The following is a 25,697-nucleotide window of genomic DNA, read 5'->3' as shown; positions in this document are numbered from 1 at the left end:
TGATGTGAGGGAAAAAATATAAAAAATATCACCCAGCGAATGGGAGAGAGGAATTTCATTTACACGTCATTTGGATTGGGGTTTTAGTAAAATGATTATTTTATCTTACAAGTAATATATATAAGTATATATATAAATATATAGTACAATAAAACAAACTAATTAAAGTTATCTGCTAATATGTGACTAATGTCAGAACAAAGTATTGGCTGAAATATATATATATTTATATTTATATTTATATTTATGTGATCTACAAATATATCAACATATTTACAGCCATCGGTGATTGTTTGTTTTATTTTTTTGTATTTAAAAGTTTATTTTTTAAATATGTCAAACTTGGTAAGTAATTTAACAGACATTATTTTTGATAAATATAACAAATGGTCTTGATATTTATGTTGTTTGTTGATGATTGATAAGAATTTTAATCTTTTAATGATTGATGATTGTTAGCAATTGAATGATGATAATAATTGTAGTGATAGTAATAGGTAGTGGAAGTTTTTACGTGTAGTAATTTGTTTATCTTTTGCGCAGGATGATGATGATCAGTACCAAGGAGGTTATGATGTCGGATCATTCCCTCAGGACTTTGGGTACACGCCGTTTGTTGACGGCGATGAGACAACTGAGGATTCGACGACTAATTTACTATTAGCTGGGGAACAAAAACCTCGAATTTTATTGATGGGTCTTAGGAGGTTGAAAAATTACTTTTGCTGGCTAATCCTTTGATGACATTCCTAGACAGTGCCTCACACTTTTTAAAAATATTCTGCCGAGATTGTAATGACGTATAAAAATTTATGATCCTGAAGTTAGCAGATAATTAAAAATTTTCGGATTTTTTTTTTAAGCAAATCAATCAGAAAAAAAATAAAAATAAAAATATGCACATGTAGAGAATTTAAAAAAACTACAGGTGCAATTTAAAAAAATTTTTTTTTTCTTATAATTTATTCTCTAAAATAAAATCCAAAAATTACTAGACGTCTGCTAACTTCAGTATCATAAAAATTTTGGTAATTAATTGAAGAAAAGTTGAGCATTAATTTAAAAGAGGACGCAGTTACATTTTCGCAAAAACTTCTTATAAATTTTTGAATTTTGTAGGCTAAAATTTTCCTTACGAAATTTTGTTTAGCTCCTAATTGATGGCAACTGTGAGTAATTTTTTTAAAAATCTATATGTCAGCTTTGATTTTTTTAAAATTAATTAATTAAATTTTTATACTTGACAGTTCAAGGTCATTAAATATTTTTAAAAAGTGTGTAGGGGGAGGGGAGGAACTGTCCGAGAATGCCCTCAAGTTTTTATTTACTAACTGGGTTACGTATTTCAGGAGTGGAAAGTCATCAATTCAAAAAGTTGTTTTCCACAAAATGTCACCGAATGAGACACTATTTCTCGAGAGTACAAATAAAATAATAAAGGACGACATCAGCAACTCGAGCTTCGTACAATTTCAGATATGGGACTTCCCAGGTCAGATCGATTTCTTCGACCCGACTTTTGACAGCGACATGATATTCGGGGGCTGCGGTGCCCTCGTGTTTGTCATCGACGCCCAGGACGACTACATGGAGGCACTCAACAAACTTCACCTCACAGTTACTAAAGCTTACAAAGTTAATCAGGCGATTAAGTTCGAGGTTTTCATTCACAAGGTCGACGGGCTCTCGGATGATTACAAAATGGAGACACAGAGAGACATTCACACGCGAGCGAATGATGATTTGCTGGACTCTAATTACGATCAAATTCACTTGAGCTTTCATTTGACCTCCATTTACGATCACAGCATTTTTGAGGCCTTCAGTAAAGTCGTACAGAAGCTCATCCCTCAGTTACCGACACTCGAAAATCTTTTAAATATTTTGATATCGGTAATTATCAATCATCTATTAATTATTTACCAGTCAATTATTTAATTACTACGAATTATTACAGAACTCGGGAATAGAAAAAGCATTTTTATTTGATGTAGTTTCGAAAATTTACATCGCAACCGACAGCTCTCCGGTGGACATGCAGAGTTACGAGCTCTGCTGCGATATGATCGATGTCGTGATCGACGTGTCGTGCATATATGGGTAAGTTTTAATATTTCCCACCCAAAATCTGTAGTAAATAAATAAATAAACAATAAAATTTTTGTAAAAAGTCTTAGAGAAGATCTAGAAGCCGCGGCCTTCGACAATCAAAGCTCGAGTCTCATAAAACTCAACAACGGAACAATACTCTACCTACGGGAAGTAAACAAATTTCTTGCCCTTGTCTGCATTCTGCGCGAAGACAACTTTGACAGACAAGGAGTGATCGATTACAATTTTCTGTGCTTCAGAAAAGCCATTCAGCAAGTATTTGAATTACGGAATAAAACCGCCAATACAAACAGTCATTCTCCATCGTCACCGTCATCAGTGCCACCCGCGCCGCCTCTACCTCCAGCAGAATCTCCTTCACTTTTACCCTCCAGCAGTAATGAGCAAACTCTGGCAAATGCCGCCACGACCCCATCAATCGGCGCGTTGTCTCTAGGACCCAGCAGCCAGCCCGCCGTGGGAAATCTCAGCCAGAATGGATCCATCGCTATCGCGCAGAATTAATTTCCCTGTACTCTAATTTTTTTTCTCCCACTGATTACGTCATACATTAACGCAAAGCAATATATTATATATTTATATGACTAATAATATGTATAGAAGTTTTTCAGCTGTAATTAATTTTTAAATACCATACTAATATTTAAATAAATATATACATATATATATTTATAATTATTTAGTACTTTAATATAATAAATATTTTATTTGCAAGTGTTAATTAGTTATTACTCACTACAGAAGACATGAGAGGGTTAAAAAAATTTATGTGAAGGAAAACCAGAGGGTGGGTAACTTTGGTGGGCGACTTCCGCGAGCAGGCCTTTTATCAATGGCTGGACATCGAGACACGGAGTTTTGGTGATGCTGCTGCTGCTAGGGCTAGTGATTATACCGGTAGTTTTGTCTGTAAATAAAATTGGAGTTCTTTTGCTTAGGAAAGGAATTAAGGGTGAGGATTAATTTAATTATTATTGTAACTTATATATAACATTTATACAATAAACTTTTATACAAATAAATCTAGGAAAATGTGAGTCGATTGATGATTAATGATGTACAATGTTAAGTAAAAAAGTATGTAGAGTTGGGTATGAGGTATGATTTATATAAATGGAGTAATCGTCGGTCGTGGTGATATTAATTGCTGTATTGTGGCATACTGCAATTAAAAGCGGATGTCAACCCGGCCACTGTAAAAAAAATTAACATGTGCGTAAATATACTAGTGCCTTATAAATAATTATTTATTGTCTAGATACTTAAATTTTTTGCTTTAGTTTATTTATGTTGTGAGTTAATTTTATTGAGACGAGGTACTTACAGTAGTCGGCTTCTTTGTGCTGCACTGCGTTGTGAAGCGCCAGGGCTAAGTATGTATGGAATTTAATGTAATTTTTCTCCATTACGTCCAGCTCTGTGGGCATCAACTGCTTGACCCCTCGTTTCCAACGATCTCGTATGTGCGCGCACATCTCCAGTAACTGATATTTTAAACAAAATTATAAATATGAGGGGTAGGAATGGGCCTCAAAAATATCAATAAGGCCCAGGCATAAAAAAAATTAAAATGGACCCTTGTAAAACATGAAAAAATTTTTTTTTACGTGAAAAAAATCAATTTTATCGATCCCGAATTTATCATCAATTGTAAAAATTTTTCTAAAAAATTATCAGTGGCCCGAATTACCCCGCGGTGTTGCTCCAATTCAGTTTAAAAAAAATCGTAGGAATAATTTTGCTCTAATTTTAATTAATTAAAATTTTATACGGCCCAATTAGCCCCATTTTCTATAACTAATTAGTGATTATTAATGAATGAATAGCTCACATTATTAATAGTCATCATAATATCACCAAATTGGGGTGTTTGCAGACAATGCTCATGCGCTTTGTTGAGATAATCATCGTGAACTTGGATTATGGTATCAAGATCCTTAGCTCGTGCCAGAGAGTTCTCTAAAATTATACCCAAACTCTGTAGAACTTGACCCGATAGATAAGTGTGAATAGACCCGATCGCATGCAGGAGCCAAAATCTCAGACACTCCAACCTTCTGGCATTGAAATGGAAGAAAAAGTCGTTCATATCATCGGGACCCGTTCCTTCGAGATCTAGGAGTGAAAAAATATACAGAATTAACTTGATGGCTGATGAATGATTAGAAAATAATTACCCGTAAATCGTAAATTGTTCAAAGTCCACAACGACCACTTTAGTTTCAACTGAAATCTAAATATCTCGTTGTACTTAGCGAGCACTTGGTCAGTCAGGACCATATTTATTGGCCAATCGATTGAATAGTCGAGTGTCGTGTTTTCAATCGCCTGTATCACTTGACGCGCGGCATTGACCCCGTCCGAGGTCGCTATTGAAATCGACCACCGGTTTTGCGAACTCGAGTCTCTCCATTCATCCGACAGCACTTGCTCCAGAATGTTTGATAAATCGCAGTAGGGGTTCGCGCGGTACGTCGTGAAGCCGCGGGTCTCAATCTATTGATAAATAAATAAATATTATTGATGTGTATAATAGTCCATTGATTAGTCGAGGCATTGAAAAAATTATATAAATATTTATATGTTACTTCGTGAAACATGTGCTGGTAAAATTTCTTCATAATGTGACCTCGCTCCATCATATAAATAGACCGCATTAATTTCAAATGCTTTTCAAGTTTGTACTCATCGATAAGAATATTTTTCACGAGCTTCGAGGCACACGAGTACCGGCGGTCTAATATGGTGTCAAATGTTTTTTCGAAAACTTTACGAAATGGCAGAATAAATTTTGATATTTCTTCCAATTTATCAAATATATCCGTCACTCCCCATCGCCTGGGTTCTTGATCCTTCTCGTCACTTTTGTCTGCAGTTGGCTCTTTTTCTTTTAAATCAACGGTATCTGTGCCTGTAATTGCGCAGGGGAAATTCGAATAATTCGCTGGTGATGTCAGTGATGGCAAATAATTTTGGAATACTTTCATAAGAAACGGATTATTTATTTGACGAATCTGCTGACGGATATTTTCTTCAAGATCTATTAGACATGTTGGATCCAAAGTACTTTTTAATTTATCATTTGGTTGCTGTACTTCTGATAAATTATTGCCAGGATTCCTATCAATGTTTATGTCGAATTCATTATTTACTGGTGCGTCTAGTTGATCATTATCATCCTGGTGACTTAAATCACTTCCGTACTTAGACAACTCCATGATTACGCATGTGATAAATTCATCACTCAAAGGAATTCTCGTGGACTCATAAATCTCAGCGTTCATTTTCCACATATCGGAAATTCTATTCAACGTAACAAGTAAGTCAATATTTCTTCCCATCTCTTCTATTTTTCTCAGCAGTTTTTTAATTATCGGATCAATAAAAATCCCAGTGTCCTTTTGAATCTGACGGATGTCAAATGTCATCATTTTGATTCTCCCGTCATCAGAACTCATGCTCTCAAAATTACATCGTGATTTTTTTTTAAACACCAAAAATTCATCACGAAAATCCTCGAGTCTTCCTTCTGTCAACCAGGTGTCGATTATATTTAAATAAACTCGCAAACTTGACAGGTAAAGACTGGCGCAGAGATTAGTCCGGGCGCGACTGGATGAATTTTCCAGCTCGCGGTAAAGATTCAAAAGTAACCGGTAGCTTTTCTCCCAATTACTCTGGCATTTTAGCAGATCGTCAGTCAGAACTGACTGATGGACATCACTGAGCACGTCCAGCCTTCCAATTATCAATTCTAAATCTTTTGACAGAGTCAGGAATGTCGTGATGTTCCGTTCCATTGACTTTTTCTCAACATCAATGACGTCTTGCTTTATTCTATTGAAGTACTGCATCACTGAGGTGCTGTAAGTTTCGTAGGTAAACGGCAAGACTGAGGACTTGATGTTTCCTAGACTATTTTCGTTAGCAAAATAATTACTCAGCAAGCAGTCAAGTCTTTTTATCATAGAAAAATAATCAACGAAATTTTTAAACGCACTTTGAAAAGCCTTCGGCGTTAAACTGGAAATAGAAACATTTTTATTTATACTGAAGTCATCACCAACTTTCTCGTAGACTACTCCAATATTTTCGTAACACCCAGACCCAGTGACTGACTGGTGAGTGAGCATCCAAAGAACTTCGCGGCAAGCTTGAGACTCGGTTACCAAAGCAGTCGGTGCTGATTTTCCGACTCTGTCACTTTTTTCTGATGATTTATGGTGGCTGGTATAAATTTCACAGAAGTGAGCATGTGGAAATTTACTAGACACTTGGACGTTGTCGTAACCTTTACCACTCCACCAGGAGTTCTCGATGTTCACTTCCAACCACTTTTGGGACTCGACTATCCGCGTGAATTTTTCTAAAGATTTTGACTTTGCCTGCGATTTTATAGACGGAGCGGGAAATCTGGGGTCGGAAATTTTTTTCAAAGTACTCAGTGATGAGTTTCCTGATAGACTTTGCTTAGAAGATTCGTTTTTTGAAAATATGTTGTCATTTTTATTTATACTTGACACGTCGTCGTCATTTTCCTGTGACCAAACTGACAGTTCATCCTAAAAATTAAATTCAAATAATTGTAGGAATTAAATAAAACCCGGGTTCATTTAATAAATAAATTTGAAAAAAATACGAACACTGTCTTGAGACTCGGCTCTGTAATCACAAAAAAATTCTTGCTGACCATCTCTGAGATATTCTTCCCAATTAATTTCATCTGTTCTGTTGTCCTGCTTAGAATCACCCGTTTTTTCATCATCATCATCATCATTTGAACCAGTAGCCGTTGATAGATCGCCGCTATCATCAGCGGAACTGGTGTCAGTAATAACTGACTTGCTTGTCTCATTTGACAGCTCGATGAGCAGCAACAGGAGCGTCCACTGCAAATCATGCTGGGGATGCTGGTCAAAATTAAACGCCGAGGAAGTCAGCAGAGAGTCCACGAGACTCGTGAACCTCTCAGCAACTTTGTAATTACCGTGGACGTAAAATTTTTCCTTGAGGTCGTTCACTGATCTTCTGACACTGTGACTGTTTATTGGCAAATAATTGTGATTTTTAATATTTGACAGTACGAATTTTTCACAGATTCTGAACTGACGAGAATTTTCTCCTTTTTCCTACGAAAATTAAACGAATGTATAGTTATAATTATAATTATTCCTACAATTAACACAACCTACAAATATAAAATTTATTTGGCAAATAAACTCACCTGGAAACCTGTCAAAGAACTAATCAGTAATTTTAAATCTCTGTAAATGTCATTCGTAATTAGCGTTCCCATTGTTACATTTTTGTGATAATTACTATCAGATATTAATTAAAAAATTTATGTTTATTTATTTAATTAGTAAATACGGTAAATACTAAATTTGTAAACACAGTATTTTTTTATTTTCAAATCGCTGATGCGACGTCGGCGGGAAAAATTTAAAAACTGAAATTTTTTAATTTCACTAGAATTTAAATATTTAAGGGCCAGTTTTTAAACCCGCGCTTAAATTATTATTGCGGGTATATCTATATATTATTTATGCATAATGATGTTGACAGTGTCATTAAAAAAATTTATTTATTTTTAATGAACAAAGTAATTACTGACAGGCAAAAATTTAAAAAAATTCATGCGGAGAGTTTTCGAAATTTGAATTGCTTATATTTTTTAAAAATTTCTGTTTACAATTAACTTGATAATTAAAAATATTAAAATTGACAGATGTCGGCTTCTTTTAGTGTCATTGGCAATATAAATTTAAATCCGGGAAAAATAAACGCGGTTTTTAAAATGAGTGAAAGTAGCAGACGTCAGACAAATTTAAAATTATAAATAATCAATAAAAATAAAATTTAAAAAAAATTCACGTCAAAAATTTTGAAATTAATAAGTGCATTTTTTTAAAATTGTATTTTTTAAATTACTTACTCTACTTATTTATATTTGAAAATTTGTCTGATGTCTACTACATTTACACTCATGTAAATTTTTTAATTACATATAAAAAAATGTAAATAATTAAAATAACAAAATTTAAAAAAATGCATGTACTGAATTTTGAATTCTCTAAATATGCATTTTTTTATTTTTATTTTATAACCATTTAAATTCGTTATTTAAAAAGTTTTTAAAATTGTCAGATGTCCGCTAACTTTACAATCATTTTTAAAACCGCCCTAATGTCAACACATAATTGACTAATTAGAACACATACTAATTAATTTAAAATCTCTAGCTCTACTGAAGTAAACTTTCAATTGCCATCTATAATTACTACTGTTCCATTTGATGATAAGACCATCAGCGCACGTGCCAAGTGTCCAACTTCAGAATCAGAGTTAGCTATTGATCAACCATCAGTCCTAACCTGTCTCACTATTTTTGTCCGCCCATGTGCTTTTCAAAAAGTAAACACGTTTTTATTTTCTTAAACATTTAAATAAACTAGTATTTAAATTTAATATGCCGAAGCTGTTCGATGACGATGATGATGCTGATGAAGAACCGGAGATTAAAATAAATGAAAAGTATGCGGCAAATTACGACAAGTGGCGACTGAAAGAAGAAGTAAATAGACGTAAGTTCTATTAATTAATTTATTTATTAGTTCTTTTAATTAACTACTTATTCATTAAAACATTTTCAGTTAAAACTAAACATGGAGATCACCTGAAATATGCTGATGATTCTGAGGACTCCTCTAGTTCATCAGATGATGAGGATGCTAATGTATGTATTTATTTATTTATTTATTTGTTAATGAATTTATTTATTGCTAGAGTACTTTAATTAAACAGTTGATTAAATTCTCAGTTGCTGACTGAAGAGATGGACAAAAATTTCTACAAGACTCTCGCGTACTTGAAGAAAAAAGACCCCAAGATTTATGATGACAAGGTTGTATTTTTTCCACCTGAGAATAATGAAGCTGGTGAAGGTTCAGGGCAAGTGGAGAAGAAGAAAAAGAAGAAGGAGAAGCCGTTGTCTCTGCGTGACTACGAACGAAAAATATTGATAGAGAAGGGCGGGAAGTTGAGTGATGACAGCGACGAGGATCATCAGGAACCAGTTGCCAGTAGACTGACTTACGTTGAAGAGCAGCGGCTTCTGAAGGAAAGTATCAAGAAAGCGGCTGATATTGATGATGATGGTGACGATGATTTGCTGAAAGAAAAAACTAAAGCTTCAGAAGAAAAGGAAAAGGAAGAAGAGGCTTACAGACTCTGGTTGCTGGGCCAGCCGGCGGAAGTTGATGATAAGGATGAGGAAGAGCTGAAACCTCTGCGTGATTTTTGGACGGACCCGAATCTTGACGCGAATGAAAAATTCCTGCGTGATTTTGTCATGCGGAGGAAGTTTTCTGATGAAGACAATCAAGTTGATGAGAGTGATGCCGAAGATAATGATGATTACGCGAATCGTTTGCATGACAGCGACAAGGATTTGTCGGAGGACGAGAAACAGATTGAGACTCAAGAGGAGTTTGAGCACAAATATAATTTCAGGTTTGAAGAACCTGACCCTGAGTTTATTAAACGGTATCCAAGAACGATAGAGGATTCCATGAGGAAGAAGGACACCAGGAGAGCTGAGAAGCGGGCAGAGGTGAAGAAACGCAAGGAGCAAGAAAAGTTGAAGCAGAAGGAAGAGCTGAAGAGGTACAAAATGCTAAAGCGCAAGGAAATAATGGACAAGATCGCCCAGTTGAAGGAAATAACTGGCAACGATGATCTCAAAGTTGACATCCTTGACTTTGAAGGTGATTTTGATCCCAATGAACATGACAGAAAGATGCAGGAGCTGTTCAATGATGAGTATTACCAAGATGTCGATGAAAATGCTAAGCCCGAGTTTCCGGAGCTTGACGAAGAGTTGGAGATTGAGAAGACTTGGGACGATTATGACCCTACTGCTGATAAATCTGAGTTGAGTCAAAGCTACAGTGAACCTCACTGCGAAGATGCGAATTTTGTGATGGACGCTGACTATGAAGTCAATAAGAAGGCCAAGGAAGCGGAAGAAAGTTCTTCTAAGAGGAAACGTAGGAAACGTTCCAAGTTTGCTGAGCTGATTGCTAAAGAAAAACCTAAATTTGATCCCGGTTTGCACTCGTCTTTTAAGGATTACATTGACCAGTATTATGCTCTTGATTATGAAGACATGATTGGTGACCAGCCGTGCAGGTTCAAGTACAGGAAAGTCGTTCCCAATGACTACGGACTCAGTGTTGAAGAAATTCTGTTGGCGGATGACAAAGAGTTGAACAAATGGTGCTCGTTGAAGAAAGCGCTTGAGCACAAGTCTGAAGACGCTGAGTACAGAGAAGTTCAGACTTTTAAACAGAAGAGTAAAGACGAAAGATTCAAGAGGAAAATTCTCTCTAGTTTGTATAAACCAATTGAGGAAGAAGTCGATGACGAAGTGAAGAAAGCATCTGCGGAGTTGAATGGGGACGCAAATGCCGGCCCTGGTGCTGAGAAAAAGAAAAAGAGGAGGAAGAAAAAATCCGTATTGCCGGGAAATCAAATTGGTGAGAATGAAAGTAAAAAAGTTCCGGAGGATCAAGGAGCTGAAGATGACAAAGCAGGTGAGAAGAAAAAGAAGAAGAAGAGTGAAGTTGAAGGAAATGATCGGGGTGAGGATAAAGTTGAAGCAGCTGATGAACCAACGGTGGCAGTGACGAATGAAAAGAAAAAGAAGAAGAAGAAGAAAAAGAAAGTGGAGACTGATGACGCTGCTGAGACGAATGGGACAGAGGTGTCTGAAGAAACGAAACAAGAGGGCAAGAATAAAAGAAAATGTGAAAATTTGATCAATGGTGAGTCTGAAGTAAAACCTCCGCATGCTAAGAAATTTAAATTTGATAAAAGTAACAAAGATCTGGTGAATAAAAGTACAAATAAACTGCAGAAGAAAAGAAATAAAAATAAACAACCGTCTCAGCCTCACAATCCCATCGCTTCGTTGAGCGACGAGCGACTCAAGGCCTACGGTTTGAATCCACGTAAATTTAGAAATAAGTTGAAATTCGGCAAGCAGAGTAATGAAAAAAATTGAATTGTTGAATAATAAAAAATAAAATAGATAAATTGCAGTTGATAATTTTGAACAATTGAATTCTAAAGTAGACGTATAAATAGATATATATTAAGGATTTTTTATAGGGGAATAATAAAATGATAAATGACGTTTGCGGATTAAGTAGTAAGAATGAATATCCTCTTGTTCAAGCGTTTGTTTTTCCACAATCACCGTCATGTAAGCTATCCCATATGCTGCTACGAATTCTATATCAGGCTAGATCAAGTGCTTCTGTCATCTGACAGTTTTGCTTTATTTTATTCTCCCTCCCGAATGTTTACTCGCAGCAACATTTGTCTGTTTAAAAAACACCCGTAATTTTCCGTGAAAAATCTTTAACACTTATTTGGTGATTGCAGAAAAAATTTTATCTGGGGACGGGGAGGTGACGAAAGGATGGGCAATATGAGTAGCATAAGTAAAATAATAATAAAAAATATATAAATGAGCAGTGGTATCGGCGGTAGTATTAAAGTGTTAGGCAGGCGTGTGAGCAGAACCCCTCGGGTGCGATAAATCAATTGGACCCCTTGCGACTTGGTCGGATTCAAGAGAGACCCGCTCGGTAGCAGGTGGCTCGCACGCCCACTCTGTATATCCACCGCTCACTTCCCTAATTCTCAATTAATGTCATCCCGATATAACTTTTACAGAAAAGCTTTATCCCTACATGGCTAAACAACTATTTACATTTTTAGAACATGCGTTTAACAGGAGAGACATGCGCGTGTTTTAACTTCCCGCGCAAAAAAAAATTTGCTTCATTATGAATTTCATTATGAATTTGATAATCAAATTCAGATTTTGAAACAAATCTGACTTTGATAATAAATTAGCTATCGTTAACTAGCTATTGTTTGTGCTATTACAAAAAAAAAATTGTTTATTGAATGAGTTGAAAAATAAACAAACTAAAAAATATATTTTACTCTGCATTATTAAATTGAATTTATTAAACTAATCTACATTTATAATATATTTTTCTAATTTTATAGCTATATTTGTTAGAAACTATAACTTGACAGTTATTGTTATATAAAATTTGTTCATTATCATATGTAACATACGATCAAATTAATATCAACTTTGTAACACTTTTATAATCAACTTATTATGAATCAAGTATTAATTTTATACTGTTAAATTTAATCAAATTAATAATAAATGTCATCTAAGTCAAATATAATAGTTCTTTATTTTTTTTTAAATTTCGGGTGTAAGAACAAAAAATACATTTATGAAATAAAACATATTTTTCTTATAATTAATTTAATGTGAATCTCGTACTGAATCGATAATAATTATCAAATTCATCATGAATTACTCCTCTTCGTTGTCTTAATTTCTTTCGATTAAAAAATTTTGAATCTTCTTCAAAGCTAGGAATATACCATTTTTATAAAGTACTTATCACTTGTTTAAAGCGAAAGGTAAGTTTTTAAAAATTACCGATTAAATTATTAGATTTCAGCTGTTGGTTACCTGTTAGATTCAGCTGTAGTAGAAAATTAGAGGATTTTTATAGCTAATTCATTATCAAAGTCGGATTTGTTTCAAAATCTGAATTTGATTATCAAATTCATAATGAAGCAAATTTTTTTTTGCACGGGTTGTAGCCCTTGAACTTAACTTTAAGATTTCAGTGATATATAAATAGAAAAATTTATGATTTTCGTGCTTATCTCAATTTTAAATATCATCTGAATAGTTGATTACTTGATAATGAGTTGCGTCGAGTGTAAGATACAAAAGCTCGGGCATAATATACTAGTACGATATAAATATGCTTATAGTCATAAGATACACGAACTTGGATAAGTTATCAAAAATGACAGATCATCGTAACCCTGAAGGTCATTCTCAGCCAATACCCGACAATTTTCTTAAATATTCAATGAATTTGACTCATAGGCTTCCAACTGGTTCCAAAAAGGACAAAAATATTCTAAATTTATCTTGTAACGGATGTATGATGACAATGGATGCCCTGATTAAAAAAGTGAATTGAAAAGTATTGAAAATGATGAGAAATGAATCCTTTCGAATACTTTCTATACCCCAAGGTATTCATTTTGACATAAAATGAATACTTTTCAATCCCAAAATAATAAAAGAATTTCTGAACTTCCGAGGAATTGAAAAAGATTCAAATGAATTGATATTTTTAATCTTTCTGAATCCTTCTCAATACCTAAATAATCCGACATTTCGAATCAAGTGTGGGATTGAAAAAGATTGAAATGAATTGAAATTTTTGAATCTTTCTGAATTCTTCTCAATACCTAAATAGTCCGATATTTCGGATCAAGTGTGGGATTGAAAAAGATTAAAATGAATTGAAATTTTTGAATCTTTCTGAATCCTTCTCAATACCTAAATAATTTCACATTTCGGGTCATGAGTGGGATTGAAAAAGATTGAAATGAATTGAAATTTTTGAATCTTTCCGAATCCTTCTCAATACCTAAATTGAAATGATGAAAGATTGAATTCTTTTCAATACTTTCGAATTCCACTTTGGAATTGGAAAGTATTCAAACGATCGAAATTTCAATTCCATTCAATACTTTCCAAAACCGCCGAGGGATTGAAAAGAATTGAGATAATTTTCAATACTTTTCAATTCACTTTTTTAATCAGGGTGGCGCTGTGTTCATGTAGTATGTAGGAATATATATATGTAATGTAAGGAAGTGGGCATTTGAGTATTGGCTATCACCCTGTTATAATGTTTAATAAGGATACGCCTAGTATTGTATTCTGATGTTTCATTACAACCTTTGAATATCATCCAATATATAACAGATCTCTTCCAAAAATTTTTATTTGAATAAATTCTGCAGAATACTTGTCATCTTTACAAAAAAAAGTCTTAGCTATAATTATATATTTGAAACAAATGGTCTAGGGTCGAAATGACCCCCTGTAAAGGTCAAATGTTAATAATTATTTTACTTTATAATCTCATGGAAGTTTTAATTAAAAACACACTGTAAAACATGTTGAGAGTAATGCATTACTTTAAACACTTCGCGTTATAAGGCGTGCAATAATACTCACTATCAAATTGCAATCAACTTATCAGACATCTCTTCAACAATATAAAATAAGTTAATAAAAAATTAATGTACTTGGACTCTAATATGATCACTTCAGCAATGCATTAAGTAGATAGCTTATTATTAGCATAATATATAAAAAAAACATAATCGAAATTTTTAATAAATTATAAGGATATGGTCATGCATACGAAATAAAATATTAACATCATTATTATACTCGTGATATTGAAAAAAGACACTCAGTCGTGTTAAAAATGTGGAAGCCGAAGAATCTGTTGGAGGCATTACTGCCTATTTATATTTTACACATAATATTTTGCCATGGTGTTATACAATATCCGGCTATGAGCAAATCAAAAATAAATTATTCAATTGTTTTTTCAATTATTACAACATCTGTAAGTTTGATTGGGTTCATGTTTTTCTATTGGAATTATTTTGATGCATCTTGGATGTCTAATGATAAACTCATCTCCCTCACTTTTGTAAATATCGTGGCTTTTTCAATGTACGTTAATATTGTTTGCGGTTGGATCTCAAATAACGTAAGTAGACTTATAATAAACAATTTTAAAAAAGTATTAATAATTTATTTTTTATTTAATCGCTTGAAAAATAGAAAACTTTGAAGATTAATTTGAGGCTTATAAAAGCTGATGAAACTCTCAGTAACTTGGGGGTACCAGTAGACGCTCAACGTGAATTCAATTTCTGCGTTAAAACTGCAGTTTTTTGGATTACTTTTTTAGTTTTTATTATTTCTTGTAGAGTAGAAATGTATAGTGGCAAATTAGACTTGTTATCTAAAATAGTTATTGTACTTTCTCATCAACATGGATATCACGTTAATTTTCTCATTGATTTGACATTTTGTCTGCTTATAAATCACATGAAAATACGGTTTGAAAAAGTGAACAAAGCGCTTTTGGATAATTTGGAAATCCACAGTTATGGCAATGATCATAATAAAGGTATTTTTACACCGACGATTGTTCGCCCGTCGAATTTCGACAGAAATTACATTAAAATCCTTCATAAACTCAGGTAATTTATTATTATGATTTTTCAATACCCAGGTGGGAATTAGATGTTTGTTTGTTCATTTATTACAAAAATTTAAAATTGTAGCCACGAAATGAAAAACGTGATCCTTGGAATGACTTTTCTGGGCATGGAAGCGTCATTACAGTTTGTCAATTAACGTTTTTACCTACAATTCAAACAATTATTGTATATTTTCACCTGAGTACTACTGATTACTATAAATACAGTCGAGTTTCATTAACTCGGACAGTTAGTCTACGAAGAAGCGGAAATTTTCCGGAATTTCCGAGTTAACGGATGGACCTTCTCCCTTGAAAAGTAGATTATCACGCATGTGATCGAATATTCACATGTATGAAGCATATATAAATATATACAGACACATACAAATGTACAGCATCGGGCGGGGGTAACGATTGAGGGGAAGTTCCGAGTTAATGAAATTCGACTGTAACTAACCGGTAAATTTAAAAGTTTGAATTTATATTAGACGAATTCATCTGGAATTGGGAATATTGTGTCGTGAAATAACAAAAGTTTATAGTATTGCAATGGTTCTTACGATGGCACAATCATTTTTCATGATAACATTATTACTTTATACTATTTATACAGATCTAATAAACTCAAAAGTTGGACCATTGCATAAAGTGCTAACGACAATAGTTATGTTGATTTGGTTAACTATTTCCAGTCTGCAATTTATTTGTATCAATCATACTTGCGCTAAAACAATTACTGAGGTAATTTATCATTTTTTTTTTTTCTAATATTCATAGCAAAGTTTAATCTTTATTAATTTTTTTATCTCGAAGTGGAAACGAACTGGTGAAATAATTTATAAGTTGGAGACTGAGTGTGAAGATGAAAAATTAAAGGAAGAAATTGAAAAATTTTCAATACAGATGTTGCAAAATCCTTTAAAATTTTCACCATGTGGTTTATTCGATCTTGGTTACTATTTTGTTAGAGATGTCAGTCTCGATTTTATTTTATATTTATATCAAGTATAGTAAATAACGATAATAATAATTAATTTCAGTTTGTCGGATCCGTAACAGCACAAGTTATCATATTGATTCAAACGTATCCAATTCGTAATGCTGCACAATAAATTTTATTTTGAATACTTATATATTTTTCATTATTGCCAGAGTCGAATTTGTTGAAAATTTAATGTTAATCTGAAAAAAATACTACTACGGAGACATATTCCTTGGGATGAGAATATATACTTCCGATACTCATAAAAATTGTATATTCTTGTGAAGAATAAGATTTTTTCTCGGCTCAAAAAAATTTTCGTTTCCAATTCACGATACAAAAAAATTTCTTAGGACGAGTAAAAACTTTTTGCGCCAAAAAATTATTTTTTTCCATGGACTTTTTAACGAATTGTTAATTCTCTAAACTAAATATTTTATTTTAATGACAATATAAAAAAAATGATAAATTAGTTTATAAAAAATTCATAAATTTTCTCAGCATGCCAGAGGATACTATACCATAATAATACAATATTAATCCAATACAATACAATATACCATACTATACAATGCAATAATTTAAAAAATAGATCTTTAGATAGTTAGTAGTTTGCGCATGAAATGTATAAAAAGCAACTAAGTTTATAATAAATTAAATGGATATGATCATGCATGTCTATTTAAATATTAAAAACTACGCGGATTATATTCCGTATTAATACTTATGATATTTCAAAATCCTCTCAGTCGTGTTGGAAATGTGGAAGCCGAAGAATATGATCGAGGCATTGCTGCCTATTTATATTTTTGATTTAATATTTTGCCATGGAGTCGTTAAATTTCCAAATGTTAGTAAATCAAAATTTAATAACTCATTTGTGTTTGCAGTAACCACAACAATTATCTTCTTTATTTGTTTTATTGTTTCACTTTTAAATCATTATAATTCAACCTGGGTAAATAGGCACCGCATTGTATACCTAATTATTACGGTGATAATGACTTTATCAATGACGGTGAACATTATTCACAGCTGGATTTACAGAAATGTATGTATTATTTTTATATTTAACTTCAAAAAATGGCATTGTAAAAAAAGTGGTGTTAAAATTTCCAACACAGCCGGTGTCAAAGTTACATGACGCACGATGTTAAATTTTGGACCGTATGAACTAGAACGTTCAGACAATTAATGGTGTGAGTGTATAAGTTCATTATTTAAAACCCTCGATTTAATTAATTCGACACTAGGTCATATTTTTACAATAACATTTAAATCTAATTGTGGACAAATTTTTTCTGAATTTCTCCATAAATTGGTAAATCCGTCGTATCATTAATTTTTGAAACAATAAAAATTTGTTTTTGTATTTGAAATACAATTCGATTTTTGATACTTGAAAAATAAAATTACTTTTTGTTTAACACCGCTTTATACTGAATAATTGATAGACTTAATAGTCTATAGTAACTTGTATTTTTAATGAGTTGGTAATTATTTTTTTACCAAGGACGCCGTTATTATTAATTCGAGAATAATAAAAGTCGACGAAGATCTCGAAAAATTGGGAATCCCCGTAGACGCTCAAGTTGAATTTATTTTTTCAATAAAAATAGCCATTTTATGGATAGCTTATTCACTTTTTTTAAATGTGATAAAAATTGTATGGTACCCAGACACTCTTGATTTATTGTCTGTGACTTTTGTAGTATTTACTATTCAACATGGATATCACGTTAATTTTTTAATTGATTTGACATTTTGTTTGGTAACAAAACATATGAAAAAACGTTTTGAAAACTTGAACAAACTGTTGCTGGAGATTTTTAATTTACAAACTAATAATTTGAGACAAGAAGTAGAGACAGAGTACAAATGGGCTATTTCCCGCCAAACGCATCTTGAAAAAGACTTCACTGAAATTATTCATAAGATCAAGTAATTTTTTATTTTATTATTGTTTTTAAATACTTAGCAAAAATATCACAATTAAATACTAAATATTTTAATGAATATTAGACGGATCCACCTGGAATTGGGGATATTGTGTCAGGAATTGATAAAAATTTACGGAATACCAATAATTCTCGCAATGATAGTGGCATTTGTTACCATTACAAGTCAGCTTTTTTATATATACGTAGAAATAGGGGACCAAAAAACTAAAACTTATGATAAAATATTATTCATAGGCAGTATAATAATTTGGTTTATAATTGCAAGCTTGAAATTTTTCAGTGTCAATTATGTTTGCGCTGAAACTGTTAATGAGGTGATAATTTATTTTTAAAACTAATAATTTCCAACTAGCATAAAAAAATTTACGTTTTGTTCTTGCAGTGGGAACAAACTGGGGAAATAATTCATAAGCTCGACTTAGAGTCTAAAGATATAAATTTCCAAAGAGAAATAAAGCAGTTTTCGATGCAAATGTTGCAAAATCCATTGAAATTCACTCCATGTGGATTATTAGATCTTGGTTTTTATTTCGTCAGAGATGTCAGTCTAGATTTTATAATATATTTGTTTCAGTACGGTAAATAATAATAGTAATTGATAATTTTGAATTGCAGTTTGTCGGATCTGTAACAACACAACTCATCATATTGATTCAAACCTATCCAATGCACAATAATACACCATAAAAAAAAGATTTTTAAAGTTTAATTGCTTTGTAAAAGTTTTAAATGTCATCACGATAGTAAATAAATTAATTGTTAGTGTACCTAATAAGGGGGCCACTAGTGTGACCGCCTGAAAATAAGTTTTTCGGGAATTGTTTTCAAAGAAAACTACAGCATAAAATGTTTTAATGTTTAAAGGATATATTTGTGGATATAAAATGAATACATGATAAAATTTTTGGACCAAAAAATTCAAAATTCAGCGAATTATAAAAAATTTAAAATGATCGAGGGTCAAAAAGACCCCGTGTGTCATTCAAAGGGTCATTTAAATGTTAGTAATTTTTTTTATTTATGATCTCATGAAAAGTTTGAATGTAAAACGCACAATGTAAAAAAATACTCACTATCAATATGCAATCAACTTATCGGAAATCTTGTCAACAATAGAAATAAGTTAATAAAAAATGTATGTACTTGGGCTATAATATGATCACTTAAGCAATGCATTAACCAGATAGCTCATTATTTGCATAGAATATATAAAAACACAATCTACATTTTTAATAAATTATAAGGATGTGTTCATGCATACGAAATTAAATATTAACATCATTGTTGTACTCATGATATTGAAAAAAAACACTCAGTCGTGTTAAAAATGTGGAAGCCGAAGAATCTGTTGGAGGCATTGCTGCCTATTTATATTTTACACATAATATTTTGTCATGGTGTTATACAATATCCGGCTATTAGCAAATCAAAAATAAATTACTCAATTGTTTTTTCAATTATTACAACATCTGTAAGTTTTATTTGCTTCATTATCGTCAGTTGGAATTATTTTGAAGCATCTTGGATATCTAATGATAAACTTATCTTCTTCATTGATACAAATTTCGTGGCTTTTTCAATGTACGTTAATATTGTTTGCGGTTGGTTCTCAAATAACGTAAGTAGATTTATAATAAGTAATTTGGAAGAAGTATTAATAATTTATTTTTTATTTAATCGCTTGAAAAATAGAAAACTTTGAAGATTAATTTGAGGCTTATAAAAGCTGACGAAACTCTTAGTAACTTGGGGGTACCAGTAGATGCTCAACGCGCATTAATTTTATCAGTTAAAGCTGCCGTATTTTGGATTATTTTTTCAATTTTTATTACTTTTTGTAGAGTTAAATTTTATCCTGACCCAATAGACTTGTTATCCACGATAATTATTGTACTTTCTAATCACCATGGAATCCACGTTAATGTCTTAATTGATTTGACATTTTGTATGCTTATAAATCACATAAGGAGGCGGTTTGAAAAAGTAAACAAAGCGCTTTTGGATATTTTGGAAATTCACACTAATGACAATAATCGTAAAAAAGACATTTTTACGTCGACGATTGTTCACCCGTCGAATTCCGACAGAAATTACATGAAAACCATTCATAAACTCAGGTAATTTATTATTATTATTTTTTAATACCCAGGTGGGAATTAAATGTTTGTTAGTTCATTTATGAAGACAATAAGTCCTAATTAAATTACTTAATTAATAATTTACTGATATTTTCAATGAGATTTTAAGAATGACTATATTCGTTCATGCATGATCATATATGATCAGATCTGGCCAATTTTCAGATCTGATTATATATGGACTCATATATAATTATATATAATTATACGAACTCATTTTTTATCGGGTATATAAAAAATTTTAAATTGATTGCCACGGAAACGAAAAACGTGATCCTTGGAATGACTTTTCTGGGCATGGATACGTCATTACAGTTTGTCAATTGTCGTTTTTACCTAGAATTCAAACAAATATTGTATATTTTCACCTGAGTACTACTTATTACTATAAATACAGTCGAGTTTCATTAACTCGGACAGTAAGTCTACGAAGAAGCGGAAATTTTCCGGAATTTCCGAGTTAACGGATGGACCTTCTCCCTTGAAAAGTAGATTATCACGCATGTGCTCGAATATTCACATGTATGAAGCATATATAAATATATACAGACACATACAAATGTACAGCATCGGGTAGGAGACGACGTAACTCGTAGTGAGGGTAATGATTGAGAAGAAGTTCCGAGTTAATGAAATTCGACTGTAATTAACCGGTAAATTTAAAAGTTTGAATTTATGTTAGACGAATTCATCTGGAATTGGGGATATTATGTCATGAAATAACAAACGTTTATCGTATTGCATTGGTTCTTACGATGGTACAATCATTTGTCGCACTAATATTATTACCTTATAATATTTATACAAGATTAATGAATCCAAAAGATGGGCCATTGAATAAATTGCTAGCGACAATAATTTTATTGATTTGGTTAATGATTTCCAGTCTGCAATTTATCTGTATCAATCATACTTGCGCTATAACAATTACTGAGGTAATTTATTTTTTTATTTTTTTAATGTTCATAGCAAAGTTTAATCTTTATTAATTTTTATGTTTCAAAGTGGAAACAAACTAGTGAAATAATTTGGAATTTGGAGATTGAGTCTGAAGATGAAAAATTAAACAGAGAAATTGAAAAATTTTCAATGCAGATGTTGCAAAACCCTTTGAAATTTTCACCATGTGATTTATTCGATCTCGGTTACTATTTTGTTAGAGATGTCAGTCCAGATTTTGTTTTATATTTATATCAAATATCGTTAATAATATTAATAATAATAATAATAATAATAATAATTAATTTCAGTTTGTCGGTTCCGTAACGGCACAAGTTATCATATTAATTCAAACCTATCCAATTCGTAATGCTGCACAATGAATTTTATTTTGAATACTTATATATTTTTCATTACTGCCAGAATCGATTTTGCTGTAAATTTAATGTTACCCTGAAAAAAAATACTACTGCAGAGACATTTTTCTTGAGACACTGAAAAAAAAGGATTTCTTGGCTCAAGAATTTTTTTCTCGCCCCAAATGATTTTTTCTCGACTTAAGTAAATTTTCGTTTTCAATTCACAATTTAAAAAAATTCTTGGGGCGAGTAAAAATTTTTTGCGCCAAAGAATCCTTTTCTTCTGTGTACTTTTTTATAAATTTTAAATTTTTTAGACTAAGGGCGTTATTTCAATGACAATATAAAAAATAATAAATTAGTTGATAAAAAATTCATGAATATTCTTTGCATGACAGAGTTACTATATAATATAATAATTTAAAAACTAGATCTTTAGATAGCTAATGATTCGCGCATGAAATGTATAAAAAGCCACTAAGTTTATAATAAATTAAAAGGATATGCTCATGCCAAATCTTTTTTTTTTAATGATATTCAAAGTAAATAGAAGAAATTTCCAGTTACTGTTGGAAAAAAAAATTTTTCATTTCTGCGTGCAAAGTGGGGTACCCCCTAAAAAAGGTAAAAAAAAAATTTCTGGATTTTGAACGAATTTGATTAAGTTGAATTTTTTTGTAAGTAATTTACATGAAGAAAAATTATATTTTACATGTTTATTGGACACAAAAGAAGAAAAAAAATTTTTAATAGTTTTTATCATAAAACAAACGTCATTAATATTTTTAAACTGACAATTGATTTTTGAAAAAGTTTACCAAAAAAAATTCAAAGTAACGCTTAATTATATTTACAGAAGTGATGTTGGAATGTTTAAAAACCATTTAAAATATAAAAGTTTTTTCTATCAAATTTTGGGGGTACCCTGTTTTGCCTACCCTACCCACTTTTGCCCCCCCCCCTCTTCCCCTATAAAATAAAATTGAAATTGAGATTAGTGATATTATACAAGCATTAGTTGTTTAGTATTGTTTTTTTTTATCGTTGTTATAAAAGCAGACATTGAATCCTCAAAGAGTTCAACCAGTGAGCCAAGCGATCATCTTAGTCGACTGGTTGAACCAGTGATCGCTCGATTCACTGGTTGAACCAGTGGATTTCACTGGAGAATCAGTGAAATTTCACTGGTTCATTTTAAGAGAGTACAGCTTGAAATGTTTTAATGTTTGAAAGATATACTTGTGGATATAAAGTGAATACATGATAAAATTCTTGGACCAAAAAATTCAAAATTCAGCGAGTTATAAAAAATTTTTAATGGTCAGGGGCCAAAAAGACCCCGCGTGTCATTCAACGGGTAACTTAAATGTTCGTAATTTTTTCATTTTATAATCTCATTGAAAGATTTAATTTAAAACACATAATGTAAAATGATACTCACTATCAATTGCAATCAAATTATCGGGAATCCCGTCAACAATAGAAATAAGTTAATAATAAAAAATTCATATACTTTGACTATAAGATAATTACTCAAACAATGCATTAATTAAATAGCTCATTGTTTGCATACGATATATAAAAGCACAATCAACATTTTCGATAAATTACAAGGATATGGTCATGCATACGGAATTAAATATCAACATAATTATTGTACTTATGATGATGATATAAAAAAACACTCAGTCGTGTTGAAAATGTGGAAACCGAAGAATCTGCTGGAGACATTGCTGCCTATTTATATTTTACACATAATATTTTGTCATGGTGTTATACAATATCCGGCTATTAGCAAATCAAAAATAAATTACTCAATTGTTTTTTCAATTATTACAACATCTGTAAGTTTTATTTGCTTCATTTTCGTCTGTTGGAATTATTTTAAAGCATCTTGGATATCTAATGATGCATTCATCATCTTCACTTATACAAATTTCGTGGCTTTTTCAATGTACGTTAATATTGTTTGCGGTTGGTTCTCAAATAACGTAAGTAGATTTATAATAAGTAATTTGGAAGAAGTATTAATAATTTATTTTTTATTTAATCGCTTGAAAAATAGAAAACTTTGAAGATTAATTTGAGGCTTATAAAAGCTGACGAAACTCTCAGTAACTTGGGGGTACCAGTAGATGCTCAACGCGCATTAACTTTATCAGTTAAAGCTGCCGTTTTTTGGATTATTTTTTCAGTTTTTATTACTTCTTGTAGAGTTAAATTTTATCCTGACCCAATAGACTTGTTATCCACGATAATTATTGTACTTACTTTTAATCATGGATATAATGTTAACGTCCTAATTGATTTGACATTTTGTCTGCTTATAAATCACATGAAAATACGGTTTGAAAAAGTAAACAAAGCGCTATTGGATAATTTGGAAATCCACAGTTATGGCAATGATCATAATAAAGGTATTTTTACATCGACGATTGTTCGCCCGTCGAATTTCGAAAGAAATTACATTAAAATCCTTCATAAACTCAGGTAATTTATTAGTATTGTATTTTAATACCCAGTTGGAAATTAGATGTTTGTCTGTTCATTTATTTCAAAAATTTAAAATTGATTACTACGGAAATGAAAAACGTGATCCTTGGAATGACTTTTCTGGGCATGGAAACGTCATTACAGTTTGTCAATTTACGTTTTACCTAGAATTCATACAAATATTGTATATTTTCACCTGAGTACTACTTATTACTATAAATACAGTCGAGTTTCATTAACTCGGACAGTTAGTCTACGAAGAAGCGGAAATTTTCCGGAATTTCCGAGTTAACGGATGGACCTTTTCCCTTGAAAAGTAGATTATCACGCATGTGCTCGAATATTCACATGTATGAAGCATATATAAATATATACAGACACATACAAATGTACAGCATCGGGTGGGGGTAACGATTGAGGGGAAGTTCCGAGTTAATGAAATTCGACTGTAATTAACCGGTAAATTTAAAAGTTTGAATTTATTTCAGACGAATTCATCTGGAATTGGGGATGTTGTGTCGCGAAATAACAAAAGTTTATAGTATTGCATTGGTTCTTACGATGGCACAATTATTTGTCACAATAACAATATTATCTTATAAGATTTACACAAAACTAAGTAATCCAAAAGTTGGACCATTGCATAAAGTGCTAACGACAATAATTATATTGATTTGGTTAACTATTTCCAGTCTACAATTTATTTGTATCAATCATACCTGCGCTAAAACAATTACTGAGGTAATTTATCATTTTTTTTTTTTCTAATATTCATAGCAAAGTTTAATCTTTATTAATTTTTTTGTCTCGCAGTGGAAACGAACTGGTGAAATAATTTGCAAGTTGGAGACTGAGTCTGAAGATGAAAAATTAAAGGGAGAAATCGAAAAATTTTCAATGCAGATGCTGCAAAATCCTTTAAAATTTTCACCATGTGGTTTCTTCGATCTCGGTTACTATTTTGTTAGAGATGTCAGTCCAGATTTTGTTTTATATTTATATCAAATATCGTTAATAATATTAATAATAATAATTAATTTCAGTTTGTCGGTTCCGTAACAGCACAAGTTGTCATATTGATTCAAACCTATCCAATTCGTAATGCTGCACAATGAATTTTATTTTGAATACTTATATATTTTTCATTATTGCCAGAATCGATTTTGCTGTAAATTCAATGTTACCCTAAAAAAAAATACTACTGCAGAGAAATTTTTCTTGAGACACAGAAAAAAAAGGATTTCTTGGCTCAAGAATTTTTTTCTCGCCCCAAATGATTTTTTCTCGACTTAAGTAAATTTTCGTTTTCAATTTACAATGTGGAATTTTCATGCGCCAACGAATCCTTTTTTTTCCGTGTATACTTTATCATAAATTTCAAATTTATTAAATTAAAGGCTTTATTGTAATGACAATATAAAAAATAATAAATTAGTTGATAAAAAATTCATAAATATTCTTCGCATAACAGAGGTTACTATATAATATAATAATTTAAAAACTAGATCTTTAGATAG

General features: G+C 31.7%; 5 protein-coding genes across 12 annotated transcripts; 4 read left to right on the top strand and 1 right to left on the bottom strand.

Moving 5' to 3' along the window:
• The first annotated feature begins 4 nt into the window (after positions 1 to 4).
• LOC130671832 (ras-related GTP-binding protein C) lies at positions 5 to 2,790 on the top strand. Of its 2 annotated transcripts, XM_057475925.1 has the most exons (6): positions 94 to 111; positions 280 to 345; positions 544 to 707; positions 1,350 to 1,893; positions 1,958 to 2,100; positions 2,172 to 2,790. In XM_057475925.1, the coding sequence occupies exons 2-6, from the start codon at positions 334 to 336 to the stop codon at positions 2,614 to 2,616; spliced, it is 1,308 nt and encodes a 435-aa protein (XP_057331908.1). In that variant the 5' UTR covers positions 94 to 111; positions 280 to 333; the 3' UTR covers positions 2,617 to 2,790. The 2 variants fall into 2 exon arrangements, with proteins under 2 accessions (XP_057331907.1, XP_057331908.1); XM_057475924.1 differs by having other exon boundaries at positions 5 to 345.
• Positions 2,791 to 2,808: 18 nt separating this feature from the next.
• Positions 2,809 to 7,517, bottom strand: LOC130671826 (gamma-tubulin complex component 5-like). The gene is made up of 7 exons (XM_057475917.1): positions 7,337 to 7,517; positions 6,756 to 7,241; positions 4,701 to 6,674; positions 4,290 to 4,608; positions 3,944 to 4,227; positions 3,437 to 3,596; positions 2,809 to 3,305 (listed from the first exon to the last, which is right to left on the bottom strand). The coding sequence occupies exons 1-7, from the start codon at positions 7,406 to 7,408 to the stop codon at positions 3,253 to 3,255; spliced, it is 3,348 nt and encodes a 1,115-aa protein (XP_057331900.1). The 5' UTR covers positions 7,409 to 7,517; the 3' UTR covers positions 2,809 to 3,252.
• A 926-nt stretch (positions 7,518 to 8,443) lies between these two features.
• On the top strand, positions 8,444 to 11,200 carry LOC130671828 (protein KRI1 homolog). Its single transcript, XM_057475919.1, has 3 exons — positions 8,444 to 8,696; positions 8,766 to 8,848; positions 8,933 to 11,200. The coding sequence occupies exons 1-3, from the start codon at positions 8,582 to 8,584 to the stop codon at positions 11,174 to 11,176; spliced, it is 2,442 nt and encodes an 813-aa protein (XP_057331902.1). The 5' UTR covers positions 8,444 to 8,581; the 3' UTR covers positions 11,177 to 11,200.
• Positions 11,201 to 12,503: 1,303 nt separating this feature from the next.
• LOC130671833 (uncharacterized) lies at positions 12,504 to 22,545 on the top strand. Of its 7 annotated transcripts, XR_008990590.1 has the most exons (9): positions 12,504 to 15,306; positions 15,797 to 16,049; positions 16,122 to 16,280; positions 16,349 to 17,341; positions 17,804 to 18,231; positions 18,313 to 18,565; positions 18,634 to 18,792; positions 18,867 to 19,869; positions 19,944 to 20,083. XR_008990590.1 is itself a non-coding variant. In XM_057475928.1 (5 exons), exons 1-5 carry the CDS (start codon positions 19,579 to 19,581, stop codon positions 21,709 to 21,711), a joined length of 1,200 nt encoding a protein of 399 aa, XP_057331911.1. In that variant the 5' UTR covers positions 18,942 to 19,578; the 3' UTR covers positions 21,712 to 22,545. The 7 variants fall into 7 exon arrangements, 2 of the variants coding, with proteins under 2 accessions (XP_057331911.1, XP_057331910.1); XR_008990591.1 differs by having other exon boundaries at positions 16,122 to 17,341; XR_008990592.1 differs by lacking the exon at positions 12,504 to 15,306 and having other exon boundaries at positions 15,455 to 16,049.
• A 733-nt stretch (positions 22,546 to 23,278) lies between these two features.
• On the top strand, positions 23,279 to 25,364 carry LOC130671839 (gustatory receptor for sugar taste 43a-like). Its single transcript, XM_057475936.1, has 5 exons — positions 23,279 to 23,678; positions 23,753 to 24,177; positions 24,669 to 24,921; positions 24,994 to 25,152; positions 25,224 to 25,364. Exons 1-5 carry the CDS (start codon positions 23,388 to 23,390, stop codon positions 25,293 to 25,295), a joined length of 1,200 nt encoding a protein of 399 aa, XP_057331919.1. The 5' UTR covers positions 23,279 to 23,387; the 3' UTR covers positions 25,296 to 25,364.
• The last annotated feature ends 333 nt before the right edge of the window (positions 25,365 to 25,697 follow it).

Source organism: Microplitis mediator, chromosome 7 (genome assembly GCF_029852145.1).
Source record: "Microplitis mediator isolate UGA2020A chromosome 7, iyMicMedi2.1, whole genome shotgun sequence".
NCBI classification, from domain to species: Eukaryota; Metazoa; Arthropoda; class Insecta; order Hymenoptera; family Braconidae; genus Microplitis; species Microplitis mediator.
Note: the sequence above shows the minus strand (reverse complement) of the source record. Positions and strands in the feature narration are given on the sequence as shown.